The sequence below is a fragment of the Pseudophryne corroboree genome, chromosome 6, assembly GCF_028390025.1.
Source record: "Pseudophryne corroboree isolate aPseCor3 chromosome 6, aPseCor3.hap2, whole genome shotgun sequence".
Classification (NCBI taxonomy): domain Eukaryota; kingdom Metazoa; phylum Chordata; class Amphibia; order Anura; family Myobatrachidae; genus Pseudophryne; species Pseudophryne corroboree.
Window position 1 is genome coordinate 791,964,917 of NC_086449.1, and position 16,842 is coordinate 791,981,758.

General features: G+C 47.6%; 1 protein-coding gene across 1 annotated transcript in view; it reads right to left on the reverse strand.

Annotated features, from left to right (window-relative positions):
- The window catches only part of DIAPH1 (diaphanous related formin 1), a 323,613-nt gene that overhangs the window by 241,709 nt on the left and 65,062 nt on the right, over nucleotides 1-16,842 (reverse strand). Inside the window, 2 exon segments of the mRNA XM_063928853.1 lie at nucleotides 161-262; nucleotides 9,852-10,001. Of these exon segments, the coding sequence (XP_063784923.1) occupies nucleotides 161-262; nucleotides 9,852-10,001 (252 nt within the window).

A 16,842-nucleotide genomic window follows, 5' to 3' on the forward strand; every position in this document is an offset into this window, starting at 1 on the left:
AACAGCGGATTAGCACAGACAAACATTACCCCACTGGTTACTGTATTACCAAAGAATAAAAATAAAGGGAGAGCCAGCCAACCAGAACCAGCCCGAATCTCATACATAACACACTGCGCTGGCAGGAAACCTCCCGGAGGTAATAAGCCCCATTACTCACAGCTTTTGATGTGTGAAGATACTGCGAGACCATTTCTCTTTTGATCATGATGTCTTTGGCCCGTAGCGGCTGCTGCTTCTCCTCATTGAGATTCATGTCAGTCTAGGAATACACAGGAGATATAAATGTATAGGTAAATACAGGCAGCAACAGTAACCCCTATTCTGTGCAATTCGGTCACTCAGACAGATATCTGAATGACCAAATCCCGGTCACACTAACGCACAGAGCTAATTAGATCGCGTGGATTATTGTAGCGCCAAGTGAGCGGATCGCAGAGAGAGTACTTCTAGGTCAGAGGTCAGCTAAAGACCACACACGCACATATAACAGTAGGAAGAAAAATGTGTAATATGTAAAACAGGATGTTAAAGTGCAACAAAAAAAGCGTATGCCAGTGAGGCGGGGATGGGCAGTCTCGGTCTCTGATGCTATTGTTTACACTTGTGGAGTGATATTGCTGTGACTTTGTGTGGTCACGTTGAGAAATAATGCACAGTCATGTGATCTAATGTCTCCAATCATGTTAGTGGGATCTCTGTCATTTTAACCAACCATTTTATTAATATAATGTATATCTACTAAACTGTGCACAATAGGAGAGGATGTGATTGGTGAAATACCTAGCACTTGTATTTGTTTGGTTCGTACACACTAGGGAGCTGATGCAGAACAGGACCTTTTCCTGTTATCAGAGCACACTGCTATGTGCTGGCACTGCCAGGGGTTAAAGTGAGCCGGAATGGGGCGGAAACTGCGTTCCGTCAGTTCCCCTTGGAGACTGAACGTAGTTCCGCCTCCTCTGGCTCACCTAACCCGATGGGTGCCTTGCGGCGAACGGTGATGCCGGGCGCCCGCTGAGATCGCTCTCCACAGCGGAAGCCGGAGTGCACTACTGAGCGCCGGCTTCCGGCCCTGTCAGTGCACGCTATGAGAGAGACATCATGACGTCTCTCTTATAGTGCCGAGGAGCGGAAGCCGGGAGGACTACTGCGTTTTTTTGTTTTTTTAAATGATTCAGTGTAAGAGGCGCTGGTACTGTGAGCAAACTACAATGGGGCCAACTACAATGGGGCCAACTACAATGGGGCCAACTACAATGGGGCCAACTACAAGGGGGCCAACTACAAGGGGGCCAACTACTGGGGGCAAGCTACAGGGGGGCTAAACCACAGGGGGGCTAAACTACAGGGGGCATTACTAACGGGGGCAAACTACATGGGCGCTAAACTACTGCGGCCATAACTGCAGCGGCTAAACTACAGGGGGAAGGGGGGATAAACTACATGGGGCAAAATACATGAGGGCTAAACTACTGGGGGCATTACCACTGGGGTGGTAAACTACTGGGGTCATAACTGCAGGGGCATTACCACTGGGGGCATAACTACAGGGGCTAAACTACAAGGGGCATTACTACAGGCGACAGTACTACTGGGGGCAATACTACACAGTGGCATTACCATTAAGGGTATTACTAATGAGGGCGTTGTAAAGGGGGCACTTCATAAGGGGCATCACTCCTGGGGACATAAGGGGCACTGCTACTGGGGGCATTGCATAAGGGGCACCACTACTATGGGCTCTATATAAGGGGCACTACCAGTACAGTGGACATTGCATAAGGAGCACTACTACTGTGGGCATTATGTGCATTACGGGGTGCTACTACTGTGGGCATTATGGGGGTCATTCGGAGTTGATCGCTCGCTGCTGATTTTCGCAGTGCAGCGATTAAGTAAAAAAACAGCAAGCATGCGCTAAGTACTTTCACAAAAAATGTTGTAGATTTACACAAGCTCGAGTGACGTTTTTCATCGCTCGAGTGTTCGTAGTGTGAGTGACAGGAAGTGGGTGTTTCTGGGCGGAAACTGGCCATTTTCAGGTAGTGTGCTAATAAACGCAGGCGTGCCAGGTATAAACGCAGGCGTGCCTGGAGAAACGGGGGAGTGGCTGGCCGAACGCAGGGCGTGTTTGTGACGTCAAACCAGGAACTAAACGGACCGAGCTGATCGCAATCTAGGAGTAGGTCTGGAGCTACTCAGAAACTGCAAGGAATTATTTAATAGCAGAACTGCTAACCTTTCGTTCGCACTTCTGCTAAGCTAAGATACACTCCCAGAGGGCGGCGGCCTAGCGTGTGCAATGCTGCTAAAAGCAGCTAGTGAGCGATCAACTCGGAATGACCCCCTATGTGTATTAGGGGTGCTTCTACTGTGGGCATTATTACTATTGTGTGACCACAGCCCTTTCTTTTTGAGACCACGCCCCTTTTTCGGGGGGGGGGGGGGGGCGCAATACCTTTATTACATGGGCTCTGGGGGGAGAGGGGCGAGTTCCATCACCTCTCTAGGAGCACTTTAAGCACTGGGCGCTGCTTTGTAGAGGGGAGCGCACACAAGTACAGGTGATGCGGTGTACGTGTATCAGTCACATCACCATGTGCAACTGACTAGATGTAACTGGGCTGTAATGGGGCGTACTGCGCCCAGAAATGTAAGTACGCTCCAGCGTCCCCTATGGATGATAGAGAAACACTGTGTACGGATAGGTGATGTGCAGCTGTAAAGATGGGCACCACTCCCCATACAGGCGAATACAGAAAATAAGAATTTACTTACCGATAATTCTATTTCTCATAGTCCGTAGTGGATGCTGGGACTCCGTCAGGACCATGGGGAATAGCGGGCTCCGCAGGAGACAGGGCACATCTAAAAAAGCTTTTAGGTCACATGGTGCGTACTGGCTCCTCCCCCTATGACCCTCCTCCAAGCCTCAGTTAGGTACTGTGCCCGGACGAGCGTACACAATAAGGAAGGATCTTGAATCCCGGGTAAGACTCATACCAGCCACACCAATCACACCGTACAACTTGTGATCTGAACCCAGTTAACAGTATGATAACACAAACGAAGTAGCCTCTGAACAGATGGCTCACAACAACAGTAATAACCCGATTTTTGTAACAATAACTATGTACAAGCATTGCAGACAATCCGCACTTGGGATGGGCGCCCAGCATCCACTACGGACTATGAGAAATAGAATTATCGGTAAGTAAATTCTTATTTTCTCTAACGTCCTAGTGGATGCTGGGACTCCGTCAGGACCATGGGGATTATACCAAAGCTCCCAAACGGGCGGGAGAGTGCGGATGACTCTGCAGCACCGAATGAGAGAACTCCAGGTCCTCTTTAGCCAGAGTATCAAATTTGTAAAATTTTACAAACGTGTTCTCCCCTGACCACGTAGCTGCTCGGCAAAGTTGTAATGCCGAGACTCCTCGGGCAGCCGCCCAGGATGAGCCCACTTTCCTTGTGGAATGGGCCTTTACAGATTTAGGCTGTGGCAGGCCTGCCACAGAATGTGCAAGTTGGATTGTACTACATATCCAACGTGCAATCGTCTGTTTAGACGCAGGAGCACCCAACTTGTTGGGTGCATACAATGTAAACAACGAGTCAGATTTTCTGACTCCAGCTGTCCTTGAAATATATATTTTTAATGCTCTGACAACGTCCAGTAACTTGGAGTCCTCCAAGTCGCTAGTAGCCGCAGGCACCACAATAGGCTGGTTCAAGTGAAATGCCGAAACCACCTTAGGGAGAAATTGAGGACGTGTCCTCAATTCTGCCCTGTCCGAATGGAATATCAGATATGGGCTTTTGTATGACAAAGCTGCCAACTCCGAAACTCTCCTGGCTGAAGCCAGGGCCAACAGCATGGTTACCTTCCATGTAAGGTATTTTAAATCTACCGATTTTAAAGGCTCAAACCAATGAGATTTGAGAAAATTTAGAACCACGTTCAAATCCCACGGTGCCACTGGAGGCACTATTGGGGGTTGTATATGTAGTACACCTTTGACAAAAGTTTGTACTTCAGGCACTGACGCCAATTCCTTCTGGAAGAAAATTGATAAGGCCGAAATTTGAACTTTAATGGACCCCAATTTGAGGCCCATAGACAATCCTGCTTGCAGGAAATGTAAGAATCGACCCAATTGAAATTCTTCCGTTGGAGCCTTCTTGGCCTCACACCACGCAACATATTTTCTCCAAATGCGGTGATAATGTTGTGCGGTCACTTCTTTCCTGGGTTTAATTAAAGTAGGAATAACTTCCTCAGGAATGCCCTTCTCTTTTAGAATCCGGCGTTCAACCGCCATGCCGTCAAACGCAGCCGCGGTAAGTCTTGGAACATACAAAGTCCCTGCTGAAGCAGATCCCTTCTTAGAGGTAGAGGCCACGGATCCTCCGTGAGCATCTCTTGAAGTTCCGGATACCAAGTTCTTCTTGGCCAGTCCGGAGCTACCAGTATTGTTCTTACTCCTCTTTTCCGTATAATTCTCAGTACCTTTGGTATGAGAGGCAGAGGAGGGAACACATACACTGACTGGTACACCCACGGTGTTACCAGAGCGTCCACAGCTATTGCCTGAGGGTCTCTTGACCTGGCGCAATACCTGTCCAATTTTTTGTTGAGGCGAGACGCCATCATGTCCACCTTTGGTTTTTCCCAACGGTTCACAATCATGTGGAAAACTTCTGGATGAAGTCCCCACTCTCCCGGGTGAAGGTCGTGTCTGCTGAGGAAATCTGCTTCCCAGTTGTCCACTCCCGGGATGAACACTGCTGACAGTGCTACGACATGATTCTCCGCCCAGCGCAGAATCCTTGCAGCTTCTGCCATTGCACTCCTGCTTCTCGTGCCGCCTTGTCGGTTTACGTGGGCGACTGCCGTGATGTTGTCGGACTGGATCAACACCGGCTGACCCTGAAGCAGCGATTTTGCCAGGCTTAGAGCATTGTAGATCGCTCTTAGCTCCAGTATATTTATGTGAAGAGACGTCTCCAGGTTTGACCACACGCCCTGGAAGTTTCTTCCCTTTGTGACTGCTCCCCAACCTCGTAGGCTGGCATCCGTAGTCACCAGGACCCAGTCCTGTATGCCGAATCTGCGGCCCACTAACAGATGGGCAGTCTGCAACCACCACAGGAGAGACAACCTTGTTCTCGGTGACAGTGTTATCCGCTGATGCATGTGCAGATGCGATCCGGACCATTTGTCCAGCAGATCCCACTGAAATGTTCGTGCATGGAATCTGCCGAATGGAATCGCTTCGTACGAAGCCACCATCTTTCCCAGGACTCTTGTGCATTGATGTACTGACACAGTTCCTGGTTTTAGGAGGTTCTTGACAAGTTCGGATAACTCCCTTGCTTTCTCTTCCGGGAGAAATACCTTTTTCTGAACCGTGTCCAGAATCATGCCCAGGAACAGCAGATGTGTTGTCGGGGTCAATTGAGATTTTGGAAGATTTAGAATCCACCAGTGTTGCTGAAGCACTACTTGTGTTAGCGCTACACCGACTTCCAGCTGTTCTCTGGACTTTGCCCTTATCAGGAGATCGTCCAAGTAAGGGATAATTAATACGCCTTTTCTTCGTAGAAGAACCATCATTTCGGTCATTACCTTGGTAAAGACCCGAGGGGCCGTGGACAACCCAAACGGCAGCGTTTGAAACTGATAATGACAGTCTTGTATCACGAACCTGAGATACCCTTGGTGTGAGGGGTAAATCGGGACATGTAGATAAGCATCTTTTATGTCCAAGGACACCATGAAGTCTCCTTCTTCCAGATTCGCTATCACTGCTCTGAGTGACTCCATCTTGAACTTGAATTTCTTTATGTACAGGTTCAAGGATTTCAGATTTAGAATAGGCCTTACCGAACCGTCCGGTTTCGGTACCACAAATAATGTGGAATAATACCCCTTTCCCTGTTGTAGGAGGGGTACCTTGACTATCACCTGCTGAGAATACAGCTTGTGAATGGCTTCCAAAACCGACGTCCTTTCTGAGGGAGACGTTGGTAAAGCAGACTTTAGGAACCGGCGAGGGGGAGACCTTTCGAACTCCAGCATGTAACCCTGAGATACTATCTGCAGGACCCACGGGTCCACTTGTGAGTGAACCCATTGATTGCTGAAAATCTTGAGTCGACCCCCCACCGTTCCTGAGTCCGCTTGTAAAGCCCCAGCGTCATGCTGATGGCTTTGTAGAAGCCGGGGCGGGCTTCTGTTCCTGGGCAGGGGCTGCTTGCTGCCCTTTCTTACCCTTTCCTCTGCCTCGCGGCAGATAAGACTGTCCTTTTGGTCGCTTTTTATAGGAGCGAAAGGACTGCGGCTGAAAAGACGGTGTCTTTTTCTGTTGGGAGGGGGTCTGAGGTAAAAAAGTGGATTTGCCGGCAGTTGCCGTGGCCACCAGGTCCGAAAGACCGACCCCAAACAATTCCTCTCCTTTATATGGCAATACTTCCATATGCCTCTTGGAATCCGCATCACCTGACCACTGTCGCGTCCATAAACTTCTTCTGGCAGATATGGACATCGCGCTTACTCTTGATGCTAGAGTACAAACATCCCTCTGAGCATCTCGCATATAAAGGAAAGCATCCTTTAATTGCTCTAGAGTCAATAAAATACTGTCCCTATCCAGGGTATCAATATTTTCAGTCAGAGAATCCAACCACACTACCCCAGCACTGCACATCCAGGCTGAGGCTATTGCCGGTCGCAGTATAACACCAGTATGTGTGTATATACTCTTCAGTGTAGTTTCCAGCCTCCTATCTGCTGGATCCTTGAGGGCGGCCGTATCAGGAGACGGCAACGCCACTTGCTTTGATAAACGTGTGAGCGCCTTATCCACCCTAGGGGGTGTTTCCCAGCGCGCCCTAACCTCTGGTGGGAAAGGGTATAATGCCAATAACTTCTTGGAAATTAGCAGTTTTCTATCGGGGTTAACCCACGCTTCATCACACACGTCATTCAATTCCTCTGATTCTGGAAAAAATACAGGTAGTTTTTTCACCCCCCACATAATACCCCTTTTTGAGGTACCAGCAGTATCAGAGATCTGCAAAGCCTCCTTCATTGCCGTGATCATATAACGTGTGGCCCTATTGGAAAATACGTTTGTTTCTTCACCGTCGACACTAGATTCATCTGTGTCGGTACCCGTGTCGACTGACTGAGGTAAAGGACGTTTTACAGCCCCTGACGGTGTCTGAGACGCCTGAACCGGTACTAACTGGTTTGCCGGGCGTCTTATTTCGTCAACTGACTTTTGTAATGTGCTGACATTATCACGTAATTCCATAACTAAAGCCATCCATTCCGGTGTCGACTCCCTAGGGGGTGACATTACCATCATCGGCAATTGCTCTGCCTCCACACCAACATCGTCCTCATACATGTCGACACACACGTACCGACACACAGCAGCCACACAGGGAATGCTCTAATCGAAGACAGGACCCCCTAGCCCTTTGGGGAGACAGAGGGAGAGTTTGCCAGCACACACCAAAAGCGCTATAAATGTATATAAACAACCCTAGAAGGTGTTGTTTACTATATATGCGCTCTAAATATATAAATATCGCCAATTTATGCCCCCCTTCTCTTTGTTACCCTGTTTCTGTAGTGCAGTGCAGGGGAGAGACCTGGGAGCCTTCCTCACCAGCGGAGCTGAGCAGGAAAATGGCGCTGAGTGCTGAGGAGAATAAGCTCCGCCCCTTTTTCGGCGGGCTTTTCCCCAGTTTTTAAGAAACTGGCCTGGGTTAAAATACATACATATAGCCTTAATGGCTATATGTGATGTATTTATTTTGCCACTAAAGGTAATTATATTGCTGCCCAGGGCGCCCCCAGCAGCGCCCTGCACCCTCCGTGACCGAGTCAGTGAGCCGTGTGACAACAATGGCGCACAGCTGCCGTGCTGTGCGCTACCTTCAAGAAGACTGAGGAGTCTTCTGCCGCCTGCTTTCCGGACCTCCGTTCTGCCGTCTCTTCAGCGTCTGTAAGGGGGATCGGCGGCGCGGCTCCGGGACGAACCCCAGGCTGACCTGTGTTCCGACTCCCTCTGGAGCTAAGTGTCCAGTAGCCTAAGACTCCAATCCATCCTGCACGCAGGTGAGTTGGAAATCTCTCCCCTAAGTCCCTCGATGCAGTGATCCTGTTGCCAGCAGGAATCACTGAGATTGAAACCTAAAAAAAAACTTTTCTAAACAGCTCTTTAGGAGAGCCACCTAGATTGCACCCTCTCGGACGGGCACAAAAACCTAACTGAGGCTTGGAGGAGGGTCATAGGGGGAGGAGCCAGTACGCACCATGTGACCTAAAAGCTTTTTTAGATGTGCCCTGTCTCCTGCGGAGCCCGCTATTCCCCATGGTCCTGACGGAGTCCCAGCATCCACTAGGACGTTAGAGAAATCTGTGTTACCAGTGACCAAATTAATTCACTACACGGGCGGAATATAATGCAAGGGCTTAAAGCGGTGTAGACTGACATTTGTTTGTCTTGTTTGTATTATGCGGCTAATTCAGTAAGGATAGCGGATGCTGCTAATCAGCAGAATTTGCTATCCTTTCCCTCACACGCTGGGGGCTTCCCAGTGCTGGGCAAGGCCACCCAGCATACTGACACTGGCGCCTCCCCCCCTTCGGCAAGCAGAAATTGCGATCGCCTCGCAATTTCTGCTTGTCAGCAGAAAATAAAGATGACTCCTGCGCAGCTTAGCTGCGGCCACAGGAGTCCCAGCGCCATTTTACCTTTCGCAGCGGCTGCGTGTGACGTCACGCAGCCGCCACAACCACTCCCCTGAAACGCCCCCGTTCGTGCCGCACCGCCCACAGTTTGGGTAGCCCCGCCCCTGCAATGCTCAGTCTCCTCCCTGGAAACGGAGCGTTGCCGCCCCCACCCACAACCGCGGCAGAGGCGATTGCTTACTCTGCGCCCCCTCTGCAGAAAACGCGGGCACATGCACCCGCGGAGCCATCGTAAAAATTCCGGTTGGATCGCAATTTGCACGTGTCTGCAACACAGCAAATTACTACTGAGTACCCGCCTGCGAGCCACAAGCCTGGCTTGTTTAGTAGAGGAGGTGGCACAGTCAGGCTGGCAGAACGCAGACACTTTCATAGCTACCCAGTTTATTCACCCTCCTAGCGGCACTGGTAGCCAGGAAAGGGGAGATCTTTTTATAAGTTAATCGTGTCTCTGTAATATGCCTTTTAGATAGGTGATGACACATGGCGTCTTTCCAGCTCACTTTGGCTGGCAATGTGTAATGTGCTTAGAGGATGCGGTTCAGATACCGCCTGTCGGGATTCTGGCAGTTGGAATACTGATGCCGGAATACCGACAACCGCCAGAATGCCAACGCCGGAATCCCGAAAAGGTCAGGAGACCAATGGCACGCCGCTGTAAGTATAGTGGCCAGGGTAGGGCCGCTGTAATTACAATGTTAGGTTTAAGCGCCACCCGGTGGGGTTAGGGTTAGGCTGCGGGGAGGGTGGTTAGGATTAGGCACCACCGGGGGGGGGGGGGGGGGGAGGTGGTCAGGTTTAGGGACTGAGGGGGGATGTTAGGGTTTGGCTGCGGGAAGAAAGGGTTAGGGGGTAGGGGATATTATACTTACCTCGCCCCTTTTGGTATTTTAAAGATCGGGATGCCAATATTGGTATTGTGACTGCCACCATTCCATCTGCCGGTCACATATACCGAACCCGCTCAGACTACAGGTGTTACTGAAGTTCCAGATTTGTACAGGTGTGAGAATGAGTGAACTCTGTTACCCTGTAACCCCCTGTGCCCTGGATGACCGCGACACTCTTTGGAACTTACCAGCATCTGCTCAAACAACTCCAGCACGGTTTTATCATCGAGTTCCTGCAGCGACGGTAGACCGCTGTCCGTGTAGTGAGCAGAATTCCGGTTGGACATATACGGCTTCTCCTTTTCTTTTTTTATCCTTATACTTGTAAACCGTTCAAGCTGCAAGAGAGAAACACATCTATATTATATGACCCCTCTTCCGCCAGTGAGTAATCTCTCATCAAAAACATTTCAACTTTTTAATTTAAAAAATAAAAGAATATTCTTTGTGATGGGTATAGAAGCGGTTTTTTGGAAGGGGAAAAACTAAAAAAAAAAAAAAAAAAGAGAAAGGCAGTAAGAGGCACCTGCTTTTGCAGCTTATTTCAATAGGGCCTTGAGCGATGACACCAGATGAGTAGCGGCTGCTATTTGCTGGTATTTGAAAATTCTTAAATAAGTATATGTATAGATTCGATTTTTCAAAATTTCGATGCTTTATTAAAGGACTTGACTTTTGTTCAATTTGGTAACGGTGGCTCACAGGTTCGGTCTCTCAGCGATGGCCAATTAGTAGCGGTGATCATGTAGAGTGCGCTTCTGATTGGTCCACGTGCGAACATTCACTTTCCGCATCAATTTTCAAATTGGACATCCCAGCAGCCTTTTAATAATGGTTAACCACAGGCTTTTATTTTACAGCTTTGGTTTTCACACCAAGTCATACATTTTAAATAGGTCACGTTAAAGGAAAGGCTGAAACTAATTTTATAACATATATATATCTGTATATCTATCTATCTATCTATCTATATATATATCTATATCTCTCTCTCTCTATTATATGTATGTATGTATGTATGTATGTATGTATGTATGTATGTATGTGTATATATATCTCCTGCAGGAGAATGACCAATGTAGAAACCACCTCTACAATAACCCAGGCAAATTGCAGGTAATCCATTAACGGTGGCTCCAATTATATTCACTAACATAATGGCCACCTATCTTCGTAGTCTACAAAGAAAAGTGCACCACCCCTAGAACACAGCTGCAATGCAAATCTAGAGGGTGACAAGTATATATATTTTCCAAACAAATTTTAAGATAAATCATGCATTCTAAGAAATCATATAGCAGATGTTAAGACTGTTAGTATTGTTAGTTTTAGTATGAAAAAGCACAAAGTTAGCGGTTACAGTGTAATAAACTAGAGGAGGGACAGGAGCACCAACACCGCGGTTAGTAGCCATAATGCCTAGAAATTAACTTTACGAAATAGTGGAATGTGTACACACAGTAATCTGATTGCCTGGCAACTAAACGCCACTCATCATTTTATACCCATAATCCTTTTAGCCTGTGGACCAGGCTCAGTTTCTAACTTGTCCACACACCTGGGTGGTGAAATTGGCTGAAACGTGGCATTTGGGGCACAGACTGTACAGCCAGACTCGGTTAAGGGACAACCATCACATTGGCTTTGGACTGATTTGGGGTCAGGAGACAATGCAATACTGACCCAAGCAGTGACATTTCCCCCAAAGAGCTTAGATATTAAGGGAGTTTCACCTCAGTTGATATATAAAACAAGGGAAGCATCTGATGCTTAGTGTACACAAAGTAATGGATCGTGGCTGTGAGATACAGGCTTATGCTCTACTGGCCACTGAAAATGGTTTATAACCGAAGATCAATTTTGTTAAGCAAACTGCTCTCCAAAGAATGAATTACCTCAACTGTAATGAGCAGATAATATAAAATGATGTTATCAAACTTGGCTGGACACCAAAGATAGAGCCTCAGTTATTTCTACAACAGAACAGGACACGGGAAACAAATTTTGGGGCAGATGTACTAAGCCTGGAGAAGTGATAAAGCAGTGATGAGTGCAAGGTGATAACGCACCAGCCAATCAGCTCCAATATGTAAATTGACAGTTAGGAGCTGATTGGCCGGTGCGTTATCACCCTGCACTTATCACTGCGTTATCACTTCTCCAGGCTTAAAACGGGTGTGGTATGTTAGATAGACTAGACTTCGGTCGACAGTGTCTAGCAAGTAGGTCGACAGGGTTTGTAGGTCAACAGGGACTCTAGGTCAACATGAAAAAAGGTAGACATGAGTTTAATTGTTTTTGGTGTCGTTTTCTTGGTAGAGTGATCGGTAACCTCAATTAGTGCACCGTGTCCCCTCGCATTGGCTCGCCATGCTTCGGGCAAGGTGCCACGCTGCGGTTGGCACAGGTTACCGTTCCCAATTGTAGTAAAGTATGAAAAAGTTAAAAAAATGGGGGGGGGGGGGGGTAAGTGAAAAACTCATGTCGACCTTTTGTCATATTGACCTAGAGTCCCTGTCGACCTACTTACTGTCGACCAATAGTGGTAAACCTAGACAGTGTCGACCTAAAGACCGGATCCTGCTTAATACATCTGCCCCAAACTCTATGTCCACAGGAATAACATTCAATGTTGCAGATTGTTTACTCATACGCTTGAGATTAAGTATTCACCTATGGTTGCCCAGGAGTCACTCAAACATCCGTTGGCTACTATTTCTTTATTTGTAGCCAAAGCATCAATGACGCGCTTTTCAGACAGTATATTTCCAAACAAATCTAACTTTCGGATTGGCCATATTATCTACTTAAACAGAACACTCAAATTTGACAGTTTATGGGCCGAATTCAATTAGCTGCAAAATTGTGGTAATTTACTGCGATTCCTGTTTGCGTGGGTATGCACACTCCAGTGATTCACCTATTCAATTGCAAATTCACAAAAACGGGATTACCACGAAAATTGTTGTCAAAAGTGAAAATATATGTAAATCTGCCTGTACCCCCCAAAAATGCTAAACCAACATCAGGTAACAGTATAAAAGTTTATTATTGGTTATAACAAAAGTATTTCTGGTACTTGAACTGAGTCAAATGGTCGTTATAAGCATTTTTTTTTTATCTAAAAAAAATTTATAGAAAGCTTTATTTCCAACAAAATAAGTGCAACAACTTAATTTGGGGTACATAAAAAGGGTATAAGAATATATTTGGGTCATTTTAGGGGGGGGGGGGGGGGGGGGAGTGGAAACAGACCAGTTACTCCCACCTACAACTCTAAAAACACTTGTCCCACTAACAAAGCACTCCAATATACCTGTCCCATACCTTGTACCCCAATTTCCATAATTTTGCCCTTTTTCACCAAAAAAATGAGGGCTGCAGTCAATTTACCGACAACCATTGACCGATGGTCAAAATCCTGACATGGACAAAATCCCGACATGGTCAAAATACCAACATTAAAAATGTTGTCGCAGTCAAAACACCGACATTTAAAATGTCGACAGGTCAAAAAAACCGACATGAGTTTTTCAGGATTTTTTCACTGAAACCGACTTGTTCATACTTTACCATTCCAGTGAACGTGGAGGGTGAATATGTGTGCCGAACGCAGCGAGCCATGCGAGGGGACACTGTACACTTACACGGTGTCCATGTCGACCTATGTTGACATACACACCCCAAAATTTTTGGGAAACTTGTGTCGACCTTTTGACCTGTCGACATTTTAAATGTCTGTAGTTTGGCTGTATCGACAGTTTACATGTCAGTATTTTGACAATGCCAGTATTTTGACCTGGTCAGTATTTTGACCGGCGGGAATTTGATTGTAGGTAAATCGGGTATGGGTCGTTGGGTCGACTCAACTTAGGTCGACAGTCATTGGGTCGACCACGATAGATTGACATGCGTTAGCTTGACCTGTACTAGGTTGACAGTTGAAAAGGTCGACATGAGTTTTGGGATTTTATTTCGTAAAGTGACGGGGAACCCCAATTAGTGCACCGTGTCCCCTCGCATTCGGGAAAGGTTACCGTTTCAATCGTAGTCCACGTGATCGTAAAGTATGGAAAAATAAAAAAAATGACAAAAATAAATAAATAAGATTTTAAACCTACCGTTAAATCTTTATCTCCTAGTCCGTAGAGGACGCTGGGGACTCCGTAAGAACCATGGGGTATAGACGGGCTCCGCAGGAGACATGGGCACTCCACAAGACTTTAGATGGGTGTGCACTGGCTCCTCCCTCTATGCCCCTCCCCCAGACCTCAGTTAGAGAACTGTGCCCAGAGGAGACTGACAGTACGAGGAAAGGATTTTTGTTAATCTAAGGGCAAGATTCATACCAGCCCACACCATCCACACCGTATAACCTGGAATATACGCAACCAGTTAACAGTATGAACAAAACAGCATCAGCCAAAGACTGATCTTAACTGTAACATAACCCTTATGTAAGCAATAACTATATACAAGTCTTGCAGAAAATATGTCCGCACTGGGACGGGCGCCCAGCATCCTCTATGGACTAGGAGAAAAAGATTTACCCGTAGGTTTAAAATCTTATTTTCGTCCTAGAGGATGCTGGGGACTCCGTAAGGACCATGGGGATTATACCAAAGCTCCAGACCGGGCGGGAGAGTGCGGATGACTCTGCAGCACCGATTGAGCAAACATGAGGTCCTCATCAGCCAGGGTATCAAACTTGTAGAATTTTGCAAAAGTGTTTGAACCCGACGAAGTAGCCGCTCGGCAAAGCTGTAAAGCCGAGACGCCTCGGGCAGCCGCCCAAGAAGAGCCCACCTTCCTAGTGGAATATGCCTTTACCGAATTTGGTAACAGCAATCCTGCCATAGAATGAGCCTGCTGAATCGTGTTACAGATCCAGCGAGCAATAGTCTGCTTTGAAGCAGGAGCGCCAACTTTGTTGGCTGCATACAGGACAAACAGGGCTTCTGTTTTCCTAACCCGAGCCGTCCTGGCTACATAAATTTTTAAGGCCCTGACTACATCCAGGGACTAGGTTGTTCATATGAAACCACCTTAGGCAAAAATTGAGGACGAGACGGAAAATCAAATAGGGTCTCTTGTGAGACAAGGCCGCCAATTCGGACACCCGCCTTGCAGATGCCAAGGCCAACAACATGACCACCTTCCAAGTGAGAAATTTCAATTCAACCGTTTGAAGAGGTTCAAACCAGTGAGATTTTAGGAACCGTAACACCACGTTAAGATCCCATGGTGCCACTGGGGGCACAAAAGGAGGCTGGATGTGCAGCACTTCCTTTACAAAAGTCTGGACATCTGGGAGAGAAGCCAATTCCTTCTGAAAGAAAATAGATAGGGCCGAAATCTGTACCTTAATGGAGCCTAACTTCAGCCCCATATCCACTCCTGTCTGTAGAAAGTGGAGAAAACGGCCCAGATGGAAATCTCCTGTAGGAGCATTCTTGGCTTCACACCAAGATACATACTTCCTCCAGATACGGTGATAATGTTTCGCCGTCACCTCCTTCCTAGCCTTTATCAGAGTAGGGATGACTTCCTCCGGAATACCTTTCCCAGCTAGGATTCGGTATTCAACCGCCATGCCGTCAAAAGTAACCGCGGTAAGTCTTGGAACACGCAGGGGCCCTGCTGCAACAGGTCCTCCCTGAGAGGAAGAGGCCACGGATCTTCTGTGAGCATCTCCTGAAGATCTGAATACCAGGCCCTTCGAGGCCAATCTGGAACAATGAGTATTGTCCACATTCTTTTTCGTCTTATGATTCTCAATATTTTTTGGAAATGAGAGGAAGAGGAGGGAACACATAGACCGACTGAAACACCCATGGTGTCACCAGGGCGTCTACCGCTACTGCCTGAGGGTCCCTTGACCTGGCACAATACCTCCGAAGCTTCCTGTTGAGGCGTGACGCCATCATATCTATTTGAGGATGACTTTATCTCTGTAAAAACGTCTTGATGAAGTCCCCACTCTCCTGGATGGAGATCGTGTCTGCTGAGGAAGTCTGCTTCCCAGTTGTCCACTCCCAGAATGAAGACTGCTGACAGAGCGCTTACGTGATTTTCCGCCCAGCGAAGAATCCTGGTGGCTTCCGCCATTGCCACTCCGCTCCTTGTCCCGCCTTGGCGGTTTACATGAGCCACGGCTGTGACGTTGTCTGATTGAATCAGAACCGGTAGGTCGCGAAGAAGATTTTCCGCTTGTCGTAGGCCGTTGTATATGGCCCTCAATTCCAGCACGTTGATGTGTAGACAAGCCTCTTGGCTTGACCATAGTCCCTGAAAATGTCTTCCTTGTGTGACTGCTCCCCACCCTCGGAGGCTCGCGTCCGTGGTCACCAGAACCCAGTCTTGAATGCCGAACCTGCGACCCTCTAGAAGGTGAGCACTCTGCAGCCACCACAGGAGAGACACCCTGGCCCTTGGGGACAGGCTTATCTTCTGATGTATTTGAAGATGGGATCCGGACCACTTGTCCAGAAGGTCCCACTGAAATGTCCTCGCATGGAACCTGCCGAAGGGGATGGCCTCGTAGGTCGCCACCATTTTTCCCAGAACTCGAGTGCATTGATGAACTGACACTCTTTTTGGTTTTAGCAGGTCTCTGGCCATGTTCTGGAGTTCCTGGGCTTTTTCCATTGGGAGAAAAACCCTCTTTTGTTCCGTGTCCAGAATCATGCCTAAGAATGATAGCCGAGTCGTTGGAATCAATTGTGACTTTGGTAAATTTAGCATCCAACAGTGTTGCTGCAGCACTCTCAGGGAGAGCGACATGCTTTTCAGCAATTGATCTCTCGATCTCGCTTTTATCAGGAGATCGTCCAAGTATGGGATAATTGTGACCCTGCCTGCGCAGAAGCACCATCATTTCCGCCATTACCTTGGTGAAAATCCTCGGGGCCGTGTAAAGCCCAAACGGCAACGTCTGAAACTGGTAATGACAGTCCTGTACAGCGAATCTCAGATAGGCCTGATGAGGAGGGAATATGGGGACATGAAGGTACGCATCCTTTATGTCTAGTGACACCATAAAATCCCCCCCTTCCAGGCTGGAGATCACTGCCCGGAGCGATTCCATCTTGAACTTTAACTTTTTCAAGTACAGGTTCAGGGATTTTAGATTCAGAATGGGTCTGACCGAGCCATCCAGCCTTGGGACCACAAACAGGG